Raw genomic sequence first — 15,814 nt, forward strand, 5'->3', positions numbered from 1 at the left:
AACACTATATGGAAAGGTCTACTTTATAAGCTTGTTGCTTTGTGTACTATGTCTTAAAATATATTTACTTACAGAAACTGCAATGGGAACAAACTTAAATAGTGATAAAATTGACGCAAATAGATTGGAATCCAAGCAATCCATTTTAAATATCGGATCTATAATAATGATACGTTTAACAAGATTTTGGTTGCACCCCGAATTAATATTTAATAATCTACCGATTGGGAAAAGATTCAAAAAATGTCTTGAAGCTAATAATTCATTTACGGACAGAGTTATTGAAGAGAGAAGGAAGAAAAGGAGAGACACAGAAGAAGAAGTTGATGGTGGTAGAAGAAGAAGTTGATGGTGGTAGAAGAAGAATGATGTTGCTTGACCTATTACTTGATGCTGAAAGTAAAGGTGAAATCGATTTAAGCGGGATAAAGGAGGAAGTGAATACGTTTATGTTTGAGGTGAGTGTTACTATTTTTGTAAAACAGAATAATAAAGGCGCATGTGGATGCTTTGATGTTAGATGGTCATTTCCTCCGATGAATTACGGGAGCGTTTCCGGCTTTTAGGCTAAAAAATTGAGGGAGAACGTTTGGCTTACTGTTGACTCAAGGTTAGGACTCCTACGGCATGTCGGGATAGTAGTCCTATAACAAATACTATAGAAACTCTAGCGAGTTAATACGTACAGCTTCGCAAGAATTCGGGCAGTAAGTGAATGGAATGACTATGGATGAAGATCATTATATAACCTAAAAATATTACCTTGATGCACATTTCACAATACTTTTCACACGTACTTTTTCTTTATTTTCTATTTCTTTTCACTATTTCGGAGGTTGCCACATCAATGTTTGAGAATTGTCAAGAGGTGTACGTAGGTGTAGGTAGAGGTGTCAGTAGAGTTTATTATTTGGTTTTAATTACCATGCCAGGCCTCGTCAATGTCATATCGATTAACTGTGATTGTTGTGGTAGTGTGGTGGGGCAGGTCGTTCGCTTCCCTAAATATTGCAAAGGTAACGGTTGTGAGTCAAGCTCATAAAATAATTTTCTCACACCTATTTAATTGCACCCGTATCGCACCAACCTGGGAAACTGTTACTTGCACAAGTGCTCGGGCCTCGTGTAGCTGGCGAGCTACCTCGCTGTAAACTTCTACCGCTTAATTTTGACATACTATTGTAGTACAATTATAATTGTTGCAATGAATTCCCGCCCCCTGCATTGTCTCACAAATTTTGTCCCATAATATGGTCCACTCAACAAGGTCCGTTCCATATGCTGATATTAATTAGACGTAGTTTAATTTATTCATCATTTCTTCCATGACTTTCAACTTAAATAATTTCAGGGTCACGACACCACTGCAATGGCGTTAACGTTTGGCTTCATGCTGTTAGCTGACCACGAGGAAGTGCAGGTGACTATAACATTAACTAACTAGTCTACGTAAATGTCGCACTACGCGTACTTAACATAATAATAACAGGAACAATTATATTAGAGAGGGTATCTGTTTTTTGTGAGTCTCCTTCTCGTTTGCTTCCTCTTATATAAATAAAACCTGTGGCAAAATACTTGGTGCGTGCTGCCTCGAGGTAGGCATGTCAACATCGGATTTACGAACGAATCTTCGATCGATCTTTCTTATTTGTAGCCTCGCTGCGATCAAATCTATATGACACACGTGAATTTTTGCAGCTTAAAACCGTTTTTTAAAACAACAGAAAACAATCATATTTAAAAATAAATTTAACGTTTAACAGAACTAATTGAACATAATTCATAAGTAATTAAAAGGAAGATTAAAATAAACTCATGATATTATTAAACTATTATAATTCAACAGTGCCCTCTGTCCGCACTGTACCGCCTTTTCGTCACTTATTTCTCGCGAAGATGTCCTTAATACATTTTTACTTACTCTGCCTACGGTTTGGTTTTATCACAATATAATATAAGATTTTGTGTATATATAAAATAATTTGTAGGATCTTATACACGATGAGTGCAAAAGTATATTTGGTGATTCTATGCGAACTGCAACTTTGAGCGATCTGGCTGAGATGAAGTATTTGGAGGCCACTATAAAAGAGATACTGAGGCTGTACCCTAGCGTACCCTTCATTGGGAGGATAATTGAAGAAGATTTTATGTTAGGTATGATAGTTTTCCATCTATCATCGCACCATCGAGTCAAAATAAGTTATGGAATTTCTACAACGTCATGATTTCTGGGAAAAGCTATGTAAGTATTTCGTTTTTCTCTTCTCTATACAGGGTTATTGGTAATTCGACGATTACCGTTAGAAAGCGATAAGTTTAATAAACCCCCATATGCATAATGCAAAAGTGAACCAGGTTAGAGTTATGAAGTTTTTTAGGCATTTTCAAAAAAGCCAATATTTTTGGCAATATTAATTGTTAATTGTTATTACTACTAAACTATTACTGATTCTTAATTATTGTATGTTGCATTTGTATTTTTCGTTCTATTTATACTGGGTATTATATTATATAATTTTTTTGAAAATTTAAAGTTTAGTTCGAATACGAATTTCCCGCCTGCTTCCTTTGTGATCATTATTTTTATCAGTTTTTTTTTTGAATTAGTTCCAAATTTTTATACATTTTAGGAGACCTAATAACGGTCATTTTTGTAAATAATCTGCAAGCCAAGTTTCACAACGTTGTTTTATGTTTTTCATGCATTTTATTGAAAAAATTATTGTGTGTAATTCTTAGTGAGCAGGTTACAGTAGACTTTCCGTTTCTGAATATGATAATTGTTTAAGATAGGCGGTGGTTTTCTTTTTAACCTCAAAATTGCTTAGTGTGTAGATAAAAGTCTTCTCATGAATCTTATTCTAAAGTTTAGAGGAGAGAGCATCATATTGACGTTTCGCGAAGGCCGTTTTACATTTTATTATGGGACATATTTAGGTGAGGCGTCGTTCAAGAACAGTCACGTTGAGGGGTAGGGTCGCATATTTTCTTAGTATACCTTGAAGAATATATAGTTGCCGGACCGTTAAAACTTGGCATTCTGGGTAAAGTAGGTTGTAAGAGTATAAGATAGGTTTATAAAGCATTATCTTTAGAATAGCTCTTTGAGCTCTTTCCAGACTTAACATAATAGTAACGCGGACTCCACCCCAAACAGGAGAGAAAAATCAAAATTAAAAACCTGTACTATGTGCTCCTGTCAAATCAAACATCAATGGAGGTGTTCATAAGTCGTTATTTTTACGAAAACACCTAAGCAAACAGACAGTTCTAGTGACAGTAGGTACGCAGTTCCCGATTAAGTTGTTATTAAAATTACTTAAAGTAACTAAAACATTAAAATAACCTGTTTAAAAATGAATTTATATTGCAATTACTAGTACGTGAAGTGTTATCTATGTGTAAAAAGTTCTATATAAATCTGATAATTGATCAGCTGTTAATTAATATACCCTCAAGTTTTGAAACATAAGTAATCTTAAAGTTTTGAACATCCACTAACTGTTAATTTTGGTCCCTGATTCCATTATTTGTTGTTTCTGTGTGCTGTTTCTGTTCTTACAAATTCCACTAAATACGAACAATTAACGTAAATATTACTAATATAAAATATTTATAAATACAGTTTGCCAATAACTGTCATCTAGTGACATTTTAGTAATCTACTAGATACGAGACCAATATATCGAGCGACCGTTTACAATGACAAACAAATGCAATATATGTGGAAAATTCTTCGCCAGCACAGATGGCGCTAAATGTAATAAATGTGGGGTAACTTATCCCAAACAATGCAATAATTTGAGCCCGGATGCAAGAACAAACAAGCAGTGGATGTGCACTACTTGCAAGCCTAAGCCTTGCAGACCAATAGGGAGAAAACGCGTCCGGGATGAAGAAGACGACGTCTACTTGGATACGGAGCTGCGGGAAGGGTCTTCACTAGTGCAGGAAATAAAGCTACTGCGTACCGTGCTGACGAGCTTCAGGCAAGATATGACTCGATTGTCAACACTTGTTAGCTAGTTCAGTACGAGGCTTGACAGTATCGAGGAGCGAGTTTCTCAACTTCCATAACAGTACAGGTACAAGAACAAAATATGCAATTTAACAAAGAGCTTACTAGTACCATTAACGATTATAAAAAAAAAGTTAAATGATTCACAACAAGAAAAATTACTTTACAGCGTCGATATCACGGGAATACCTGAGAGCAGTAATGAAAATATGACACATATTGGCACGGTCGTACCAAACTTTTCTCGAAGCAATTCAGGCCATTATCGACCCCCTACTTTGTTGTGGAAAAAATTAGAAGCCTGAATTTCCAGTAAACAAGTAGACATTGTTTAAACACGGTATATTTCAAATTTAATTCTATTTGAACCAGTAGCTTAAGAATTATAACTAGTCAACTTTCTTAATTTTGTCAATCACTGACTGACTGACTGACCGATCACCAAAACTTAAAATCATTTCTAGCAGATATAGAAACTTCAAGTTTAGAATAGAAAGAGTGTTTAGTGTGTAAATCAAGGTAAAACTAAAATATTTATGCAGTTTATGATGCAAGTTTACGTGGCACTTTGACGCAGGTTTTCTCAATTTGTGAATAGACTAAGAAGCATTTACCATCCAGATTTGTGAAAATTTGTAACATCAAATGCTCCGAGAATAACCCATAGAGACATTGATGGATGATTTGGACCCCTACCAAAAACTTCCCAAAAAACGCTTATACATTATAACCATCTGTGTGGATGCCTTATATGGATGCCGTGGATACTTAAAAAAGTATTTTCATAAATATGTTATCAAATGTAGTTCTTATCAAGACTTCATGTGGAAAATTTAATGATTTTTCTCTCTAAATGGTGATTTAACAGAGATCCATTCAGCCCCCTTTGACGTGGCGTGTCTTTGTACGGGAGTGTTATGACCTATTTTTTATAAATCTACCTGAAAAATTTGATTGGCTACTCTTTCTTTGAGTTCCGCATCCGAAGGGTTGCTAGCGCAACCCTATCGCGGTGTCCTACGTGGGCGAATCATTGCGAAGCGATCCGATGCGAATTTAATGCGGTGCGGAGCGATGCGGCTACTCTGTCCTACGTGCGCGCGAACCGTCCCCTCCGCGCCCTCCGCCGCCGTTCAGTTCAGTTAGCATTAATCATTTGCCATGGACGGACGGAAGCTAATGTTGTTGGAAAATTCATATCTTAAATATGAGATATTGAAGAAGTGTATAAAGCAGAGAAGTGGAACTAATACTGTGTACTTAGAAAGGCATACTCATGGGGAATTTCATAATTTGTACCAGGATTTACGTACTCAACCCCTGTTGTTCAAGGAATATTGTCGAATGTTACCTACAACGTTTGACTATATTGTACAAGCCATTAAACCTGTTCTGCAATTTACTACAACAAATTTTCAGGAACCTATTTCTGTAAGAGAACGACTTATGGTGACTTTGAGGTAAGAAAACTATGAAATAATAAACTATGAAATAAATGTTAGAGATTATATATAATATTAATTAAGTTTAATTAGTAAGTATGTACATAATTGCAATACTTTCACAAAGATGTGTAATAGCCATGTTGTTGAGCACTGGATTGTGGTGGGTTTAACTTTGACAGCTCCATTAGAAGAAGGTCCTGCATCTGCGTTCTAAAATGTAATTTGTTGAGTGATGGCAACTGTTTCATGTAAGGTAATATTGATTTGAACCAAAGAAGGTCGTCGTCAGTATTATCTGGTTGATCTTCGCGAAGAATTTTCATTTTTTCTCTCTCAATATCGAGAAATGCTTCGAGACTTATATCTTTTCTTTTGCGTGTTTGCCTTGTGATAGCTGGCAACGAGGATGAAGGCGAAGGTCCTGGCAACGAGGGCGAAGGTGGACGATCTTGTCGAAGGCTGTTATCTATGGACATGTTCTGTGGTATTTCTTCTAAAATAGACGCAGATTCAGGGAGCTGGGTGTTGTCATTGTCAGATGCGTTCATGTTGAATATCTATTCTGGACTAGCCGCGTCTGAATACACTGACAGATCTACTGAATTGCTTTCGGAGTCTTGTGATATAATATTCCCTTCTGTTTGTCGGGTTTTCAGAACTACTTTTAAAAAAGACATGGCCTCAAAATGTGGCCATGTGCCTGTATACTTCGGCTCATTATCGGCGTCAGTCCCAGAACGTGGCTTAGGATTTTTTTTTAATTCTTTACTAAACGTGTCTCTCAAATTTTTCCATTTTTTCTTAGTCATTTCACCTGAAAAAAGAATAGGAATTATAACTTAATATTTTGCATTATTTCAGGTATTTGGCCACAGGTATACAATTTCGGCAACTCGCTTTCTCGTTCAGAATTTCAAAATCTGCTATTTCTACAATCGTACCACAAGTTTGCAAAGCTATATGGACTCAATTAGTTAGGAAACACATGCCCGAACCTTCATAAGATAGCTTTAAAAACATAGCGCAATGTTTTTGGGACAGATGGCAGTTTCCTAATTGCATTGGATGTATTGACGGAAAGCACATTCGCATAATAAAACCAAAAAAGAGTGGTTCCATGTATTATAATTACAAATCCTTTTTTTCGATTGGGTTGTTAGCAGTCACTGACGCAAATTATAAGTTTGTAATGATAAATGTGGGTTCCTATGGAAAAGACAACGATGCCGGTGTTTTTGAGGAATGCCCCTTTCGAATAGCAATAGAACAAGGAATACCTAAAGAACAAGTATTACCGGGCTCTAATATCATAGCTCCGTATGTGCTCCTTGGAGATGCGGCGTTTCCTCTAAAGAAATACCTATTGCGACCTTTTCCAGAAAAATCAACGGTTAAAGGGGACGCCAAAGATAATTATAATTATCGCTTATCTCGAGCCAGAATGGTGGTGGAATGTTCTTTTGGTTCAATAACTTCTAAATTCAGAATTCTACATAATCTATCGAAACGAATGTTACAAATGCAGTTCATATCGTCAAAGCCATATGTTTACTACACAATATTATAAGGGATCTTGAATCAATAAATGAGAATGAGTTAATGTCTTTCCGAAAAACATATGAAAATATGTCACAAACACAAAGACATAATTCTCAAAGAAGATACAATGCTACATCACGAGCAGCCGCACAGGCAAGAGAAAACTTTAAACTGTATTTTGAGCAACATCCTTTGCTAAGAATGAAATATGTTGTACTTACTTGTAGTCCCAATTATCTTAGCCACAGCCTCCCATTCGCGGTGCGATAATAAACGGTTGTGGTAACTTTTATTCCTTTTGTCCCATAATGTAGGACGTTCTTGGATAGCAATAATAAGATGTTCTACTTCCGACATTACTACTTAATTTTTGCTTGAAAAAAATATGGCCGACGCGTCCACGTCGCCCGAAAATATCAAGCCAACTGATCGCGTTCGCTTCATTTCGCGCCGCTCCGCACCGCACCCCACGTGCGTTTGGTCACGTAGATCACTTCAATAGGTTTCGAATGTTTGTTGTTTTCGCGCCGCGCCGCGCCGCTTCGCGTTCGCGTTGATTCGCCCACGTAGGACACCGCGTAAAACTAAGACTGTCTGTCAGCGAACTGTGTCTCATAGTTAGCAATAACTTCGGCATTTGAGCTATTTAATTTTGCTTGAGCAATTATTCAGTTTCGTATATTTATCGGGATTCTAAATAAGTAGTATGTTTTCGATAAAGGAGATAATTTTTTTGGGCTCACCGGACATGGTGATGTTTATTAATCGTATTATGTTAGTAAAATTGTAACTAATGTACTATTGTCAACAGGCCATATTTTATTGTAAAATCTAACCGGGATCATAAAATTATAATAAAAAGGCAACACTTGACACATTTCTTGTATCCATGTCCAGTTATGGACTATGGCAAAAACAGTGGTGGTAACAGTGATTATAGGCTTTTGAAAAGTAACAAATATCTATTGAATCCAAGATCCATGAACCTCATTTTAATTAGTGTTTTAGAGGTTTAACTAATTTAGCAATAAGTATATAGTCTAATATTACCGTGCAATGGAATAAATTAACATAGGCAAAGTCTATATAAATATATTAGCTGACCCAGCAAACGTTGTATTGCCGATATTAAAATCGCGATACAAAAGTAACTGTTGATCGTAGATGGATTGTATGTATTTTTAATGCTGACTCATAATCAAATCAATTTAAAAAAAATGTCAAGAAAAATCGTGTGGACCACCCTTAAGATTTAGGGGGATGAAAAATAGATGTTGTCCGATTCTCAGACCTACCCAATATGCACTCAAAATTTCATGAGAATCGGTCAAGCTGTTTCGGAGGAGTTCAATGTTTAACACCATGACACGAGAATTTTATATATTAGATTGTGATGTGTGCATGTCATTTTGATTTTTATGTTGTCAAAACAGAATTCTGTATTTTCCGTTGCGTGAAAGTTTTCTTTGCATTATTATAATTATTTGGTTTATTTCATAGATTTTAATATCGCATCTACGGCATATTATTCTACAGAGAGTCGCTGTGTAAACAGTGCTGTACGATTTCATCGTAATGTGCGGAAACATTTAGCGTCTGAGATACCTGGAGACTTGAACTGCGCCTCCAGAGAATACAAAATTTAAGAATTCTGGCAACTTATCATCTATGAGTTTAGTCAAAATAAATATCTTCTACGGGGTAGCAAACAAATTACAATCAGGGCACACAAGTAGAAAAAATTATAACATATGTTTTGGTTGACCCATCGATTTCTGATACTAGATTGGCGGATACTGTTGCAATTGTTAGGTGGATAGATGTACTGTTGGTTGCTGTGCAGATGAAATGTCTGTTGTGTATTTAGGGCACGGCATCAAGTAGAGATTGAGCCACCTACATCGTTTCTGGATGAGATTCCAATTATAAGAGATGATTTGAAAATGATGATTACTACTAAATATTTATACTATATTGACAATGTGTTTTTTCTTCCTTTGATAAACAGTGTACAAAACCTTACCTCAATAGTATTTATATGAAATATTTATTTTAAGACACGACTTTGAAATTATTATAATGATGGTTGTTAAGTATATTTGGTAAGCTTTCTGGTTTAGTGGTTATGGTTAGTGCCATAACTGCTAAACTGAAATATTGGGGTGTGCACACGCCTGGGACTATTAATATACTTTTGTGGTGAACATTTGTTCTGTGCATCATTGTAAATCATCTTTTATCAGCTGTATCCTTACTCTTCCTACAGGCTCTGTTTATTTTGATAACAGATAGTCGCTATTTAATTATAGCCCTTTGTGTTTGCTTAATATATTACATAATATGTTATTATTAACATATTTTATCTTTATGATTTTTAGGTTATTTTGACGTTCACATTCGTATTTTTCAGTATTCCGGTCAGACCATTTCGAACTAAAGGAATAAATCAATATGTTTCAATACTTTACACCAGATTTCGAGGTGGGCCCATTCGTCGAACAAAAAAATTTTCTCCTTTCTTAAATATTTTCAGATGACATTAAAGTGACAAAGGGTGATGAAGTGATCCTTCACATCTACGACCTCCATCGTCGCGAGGATCTGTTCCCTGAGCCCGAGCAGTTCAGGCCTGAGCGGTTCCTGAGCGGGGAGAAGATGAACTTCACATTCATACCGTTCAGTGCTGGCCCTTGAAACTGTATAGGCAAGTTATTTTTTACGAGAAAAAGTGACCAGACGAGCAAGTCGTCCTCGTGATACGCCCTAACCATGTGTAATGGTTAGGGCGTATCAGTATCAGCGTACAGTGTCGCTCAGGACACAACACAACATTATAACTTTGACTTTATAACAAAAACAAAAAAAAGTTCGCCGTAATGACATATTTTTACATTTACTGTGTTATTAATAAACGCGAAGTAAAGTTATTCCAAATTTAAAACTTTTTTCTTAATCTTACCTTTGTCATTACAGAATTACATCACATTGAGAAGTTATTTTAATTTTGGAGTAACTTTTCATAGGGTTATTAATAAGACAGTTATCCGGACGAGTCTGGCCCGATTGTGCTGACGTCATAAGACGGCAGCGTGACTGTCCCACTTCTAAAAGGCCCTTAGTCGCCCCTTACGTCATCCACCTTCATTGTGCCTGGGACTCCCCTATTCTTTTTACGCCCCGGGGAAGTACTTGTCAACATAGCCATTAAAATTACATAAGTCCTAAGACTACGTAAAATTTATACGAATTACTACTTTCAACTCTTCTACGTAGGTCACACTAAAAGTTTGCGTAACTCAAAAAAACAACAAGTAGTAACCAAAATATTATGTTTATTGCTTTTCAAAATACTCTCCTTTACATTTTAAACGTTTTTTCAGGTGATCGAACCATTTTTTAAAACAGGAGGACCACAGATCTGAATGCATTTTTTGCTACGTGCTGAGTGAACTCTATTACTGCCTCTTCGGAATTGGTAAAAGTGAAACTTCTCATCAAATCTTTGATTTTGGGGAAAAACAGAAATCATTGACACAGACACCGGAATTGTCTCATAGGTAATCCGAGGTTTTTCTTCAATTAGCCGCTTAACAGTAGCCACATTATTTTCGTGGCCGGCAGTTGAAGGCCGCCCTTCACGAAATTCGTCATGTAAAGAAACCCGACCTCCCTCAAATTCAGCAAACCATCGCCTCACGGTGCTCAACCAAGGTGCTTCTTTCCGAAAAGCATTTTGAAGACGAGCGGCATAGTCTTGCGGAGAGAATCATAAAAATTCATCGCTCTAAAATCTTTTCGACTTAATTCCATTTTTGTTGCGTACGTAGAACTTTGACGCGTAATAAAAACAATTGACAAATGATTTCCAGCCAATTGTTTTTTTTATCACTAAGAAGGTTGCAATGTTTCAAAAAATATAACATTCGAAATTCAAATAGTTCCGATTAGCTAGAAGTGCAAAACTTTTAGTGTGCCCGATGTATGATATTAAATAATTCTAATAGGTTTCAGATGGTCTTAATGAACATCATCATTAATTAAATTTACAATTGCTTATTGATTTACTGATCAGGTCAGCGCTTCGCGATGCAAGAGATAAAATACATGCTGAGTGAGATGGTCCTAACTTCAAGTTATTCCCCACTGTCAAGAACTTCAAGCCAACCATGAAAGTAGACCTGGTCCTCAGAACCGATGATCCTATCCGCATTAAGTTAGCTCTGCGATAAAGAAATACTGCTCATTGGGATCCTAGACCTATATAATAATAATAATGTATGTATAGTATTTGATAATAAATATGTATCTACCTATAATAAGGAATGCTTTATCTACATTCACTCAGCAGAATGTGTATTTATTTATTTTATTTAGAGCTTTATCTCCTTACATCCATACTCTTAGATATTTTCTTATAAATTTTAATTTAGTAGTAGTATAGTATGTATTGATATTTCGTTGTTTTAATAAAAATATTTCGTTAGTAACAATGTTTTTCAAATCTTCAATTTTGTTTTTGAAGTGAAAACTTCTTTAACGGCGTTGAGCACTTTTCTAGGGATGGGTATTAAATATAATCACAGGACACGTGACCTGAACGAAAATTCGTAAGAGAATCGCTGCAATTATGGATAAAAGTTGCTTTTTCTGACACAAAATTTTTGATGTAAAATACTTGTAATAGTTCTGAAGTGTTAAATAATATACTTTTATACTGATAAATAAAGCAATTCGTGCGAAATTATCCCCTAACAATTCCAAAATATTCAAAAATGTTCAAGTTCTCTCTTCTGCAGGCACTCCCGGAGTGCAACTCGTTATTGTACACTGTAGATTATTATTATGTACTTGCTGTTCTAGCGTATACAATAAAGGCCGGACCGCCTAGAGCAACGCTGCGCGTCGCTTCACGTCACTAGACGGTACCTATCGCATTACAACTGCAGCAAGCGGCAACTCGCGTCATTTCTATAGCAGTTTGCGTGCGAGCAACATTACAAGATGAGCGATAGTAACGAGGATTTGGTCATTATTTCTGTTTTGTGTGCAGAAAAAAAACGAGTTATAGAAGAGAAAAAAAATAAGAAGAAATTGATTGCTGAATACCAAGGTCACGGTATCAAGAAGGCGATTATCACTATTTATTTCCTCGCCTTCTTAATCATTCTGCACGATTACACACTTACTTCAGAATGTCGAAGACAGAATTCTATAAGCTTAACAATTTAACAGTATGCATATTGAAGTGACGCGCCGCTTCCTGTATCGCACTGAGCGTCGCTACACTGCTCGTCGAGGCGCTGCGCGTCTATATATTCTCTCGGAGGCAACTTTGCCGCGCCGCGCAGTGCAGCACCGCTCTAGTGCGACATGCTCCATACAATATTATGATTGAAACAATATTTTGACGCTTAGTGCCGCGCAGTGCAGCGCTGCGCAGCGTCGCGGTAATGAGTTCCGTCCTTAATAATAAAGTAAACGTTTTTTTTTCTTTTTGTATTCTGCGTCTTGGCAATCTGTCTTTCAACAATGATCCATTAAGCTGTCTGAAAATGATTGTATTTTGGCGTTGTGTTTAGGAGAAGCTTTTCCGGTGAGAAGTCTCTCAATTCTTGTCCACAAATCTTGCTGCTAGTCCCTGAATAAAGTGGCGCTTCAGCCTGGTGAATTTAAGGAAGTTTATAAAGTAAACTTAAGTTTAACCCCATTCATCCAATGAGCTGATAACAATTACGTTGAACTAGCTGTAGTATTAGTTGTAAAAGTCACTATGGGGATATTAAAACTAACGGACTAATGATTCTGAATCTGTAAAATTCATTTGTCCAGTCGTATTAACATACACTAACATACTATAACAGTGCTTCACTATTTAAATGTTTTTGAATGCAAATACTTTGTTCAACGAAAATTTTATGACAAACTACAGGTCTAAAGAGCTGTGCACAAACATAAATTGTTTTACGTTTAAAAGCTCTTGTTTGAAAGCTAAATACTCGTTACACTTATCCACATATTTTTCTTAACCACTTTAATATTTAGTACATTTCACTTTCAAGACCTTGCGATTATTTTCATTCGTTTAACGCCGACCACTTCACTAGAAATATTTCAATACTTTCTTAATTTTTTTTTTCTTAAATTCTTTTTTTAATACTTTCTCCAGAAATTGTGTTTACCAGCTTTATTAATTTATAAAAGTTTTGATCTGGACGCAGACTACTCGTCAAAGTGAAAACTTATGATCGAGACATTTTTTACTTCAATTTATGCTTCCGGCATCGTATTACTAGTAATGATTACACATATTTATAATTATTAAGATAATTTATGCATCTAGATAGAGTCTCTTGCTGTTAGAAAACCGATAAATACAGGCCAGGAATATTAGTTTATATTATCAGCGCACGTGGACATGTTTTCGATTAATTCTTTTTAAAAATATAATTTTACATCACTTTGTAAACACATGATGATGTATGATGTAATTTTACAGTAAAATTATTAATCTTATTATTTTCGTTTTTATAATATATGTGTTGTAGTATTTGCACCGATATACATTATAATATGCATTTTTGTAACTCCTACGGGCTTTACACGGCAAACATGTTTGCGTGAAGAAGTAATAAACACACACACACACACATACTCACAAACATTCCTATTTATTATATTAGAAGAATTTTAGAGTAAAATTATAAAGCTATATTATTGTAAAGTTTCATTAAAATCCCTTCAGTAGTTAGTGCGTGAAGACGTAACAAACATACACACACACTAACAAACTTTCGCATTCTTATTTAACAAAAAGAAAACCAAATAAAAACGAAGTATTCCCTTATTATTAACCATTCACCACAAACAAATTTCGCTTTCGTGGTCTTATTATAAGTAGTATCCATAAAAATCAAATACCAACCTAATTAATTAAAATAAAAATTCTAACTCCTTATAAGTAACAACCACAAACATTTAAGATGTCGTAGAATTCTTGTAAGTAACTGTTAAGTATAAAGTAAAGTAACCTACCAATGTAATCTTATAAAAATAAAGTATCTTTCTATACGTGTCTCCTAACCACAAAAAAAAACCTTTAAAACTATTACAATACATTAATTCGCATTAAAGAACTTCAACGCTGTCTACCCGGCGCCCGCGTTCGTCAATATTTACATGCTTTTGCATCATGCGTTCGGGTCGTGCACTCAGCTATGAGCGACCCCTTCCCCGCACCCCGCCCGCAGTCGTCCAACTGCCCTTCACTTTTTTGTAGGATTATTTAAGATAAACATTTTCATTAAACATTATTAAGTAAATATGTAACTCCTGTGATTTTTCAGGAGCAAGCATGAATATCTTGCAGATTACAGAGTTCTTTTGTACTTACTTCTTACTTCTTTTATATTTTGGATAATTCACACTATAGTTTTATAAATTGTAGCCTATGTGTTATTCTGGTGTGTAAGCTATATCATTGTAAAGTTTCATCAAAATCCATTCAGTAGTTTTTGCGTTAAAGAAATTCAAACATACATCTAGACATCCATACATACAAACTTTCACATTTATAATATTAGTAGGATTAATTAAAGCCGTGTTATGAATAAAAAATTGAATAAAAATTATTAAATTATTAATGTCAAACATATCAATATAACGTTGTTATTGAATATTAACGAGTATGGCTCTATGGGCTCGGGCCTTTTGCCTGTCCGATGTTCGAAGAAAAATTAACGAATGTCACAAACAACAAACTGAGAACTTTTATTTATTATTTAATACAACGTAGTCATAAATGAACAAATACATTTGGAGATTTTCAGAAAATATTACTGACCAATTTGAAACAATTTATTAAACCATTAAATTATAATGGTTAAAAATTGTTTCAATTGAATTTTTTCTATAATATTCTGAATTACCCCCAAGTCACGCCTAATGAAGTTTTACTTCAATTGTTTGTCTTTATTTAAAAAAAAATATTTTTCATTAACGCTTATTTAGTTTAACTGGAATCTTACACATATTTGTTAAATAATAATTAGCTGTACCGAAGAGACAATTAAAACTATTAATTTGAATTTATCGTAGTAGTATATAACATTTTGCTTACTTACACACTTATCGCATGATGCATGGAAAAGAGCAATACTTGAATACAATTTATAAGGATAAAATTATATCGATATGTAAATGCATGGACTTGTTGAGTAGCAAGATATTTTTATTGTTTACATTAATTATTATTCTAACATAAGTTACATCGATTAAACGTAAAGGTAAATGAACCATACGTCGTAATTTATAGTTCATTTATAAGTGTATATCTTGCACAACACATAAAAAATATTAAATGTATTATTTAAATCGGAAAAGTATGATTACCGATGGTAGGAAATCCCTTCGTTGGACATATTTTTAATGCGGCAATGATTTCTACAGCCAATAATGGCACAATAAGGCATATTTTTATTTTTAACCGACTTCAAAAAGGAGGAGGTTCTCAATTGGTCGGTATTTTTTTATGTTTGTTACCTCAAAACTTTCGACTGGGCGAACCGATTTTTATAATTCTTTTTTTAATTTGAAAGCTGGTGCTTCCCATGTGGTCCCATTTGTAATTTGGTCCAGATCTAACAATGGCATCCATGAGAAAAATCATCAAAGTCTTAAATTTGCTATCCTGAAGTATAGCAAATTGAATGATAAATTTACGAATAACGCAGTATCGCGCTAACCGATTTCAATGATTTTTTTATTGGAAAGAATATATGTACTTCAAAGATAGGTTGGTAAGAGTTTG

The 15,814-nt window shown here is 35.0% G+C and overlaps 1 protein-coding gene and 1 long non-coding RNA gene across 2 annotated transcripts; both read left to right on the plus strand.

Annotated features, from left to right (window-relative positions):
- The first annotated feature begins 340 nt into the window (after window positions 1-340).
- On the plus strand, window positions 341-9,702 carry LOC126965336 (cytochrome P450 4C1-like). The gene is made up of 4 exons (XM_050808880.1): window positions 341-458; window positions 1,352-1,420; window positions 1,992-2,160; window positions 9,542-9,702. Exons 1-4 carry the CDS (start codon window positions 366-368, stop codon window positions 9,700-9,702), a joined length of 492 nt encoding a protein of 163 aa, XP_050664837.1. The 5' UTR covers window positions 341-365.
- A 719-nt stretch (window positions 9,703-10,421) lies between these two features.
- Window positions 10,422-11,377, plus strand: LOC126965351 (uncharacterized). Its single transcript, XR_007729528.1, has 2 exons — window positions 10,422-10,565; window positions 11,081-11,377. It is a non-coding gene; the product is annotated as an uncharacterized LOC126965351 (long non-coding RNA).
- Window positions 11,378-15,814: the final 4,437 nt, after the last annotated feature.

This window comes from Leptidea sinapis, chromosome 7, assembly GCF_905404315.1.
Source record: "Leptidea sinapis chromosome 7, ilLepSina1.1, whole genome shotgun sequence".
Classification (NCBI taxonomy): Eukaryota; Metazoa; Arthropoda; class Insecta; order Lepidoptera; family Pieridae; genus Leptidea; species Leptidea sinapis.

Coding starts and splice junctions, on each gene's coding strand:
- LOC126965336 (XM_050808880.1), top strand. CDS start 366: ATGATGTTGCTTGACCTATTACTTGATGCTGAAAGTAAAGGTGAAATC. Junction 1,421..1,991: donor CTGACCACGAGGAAGTGCAG/GTGACTATAACA, acceptor AATAATTTGTAG/GATCTTATACACGATGAGTG. Junction 2,161..9,541: donor TGAAGAAGATTTTATGTTAG/GTATGATAGTTT, acceptor AAATATTTTCAG/ATGACATTAAAGTGACAAAG.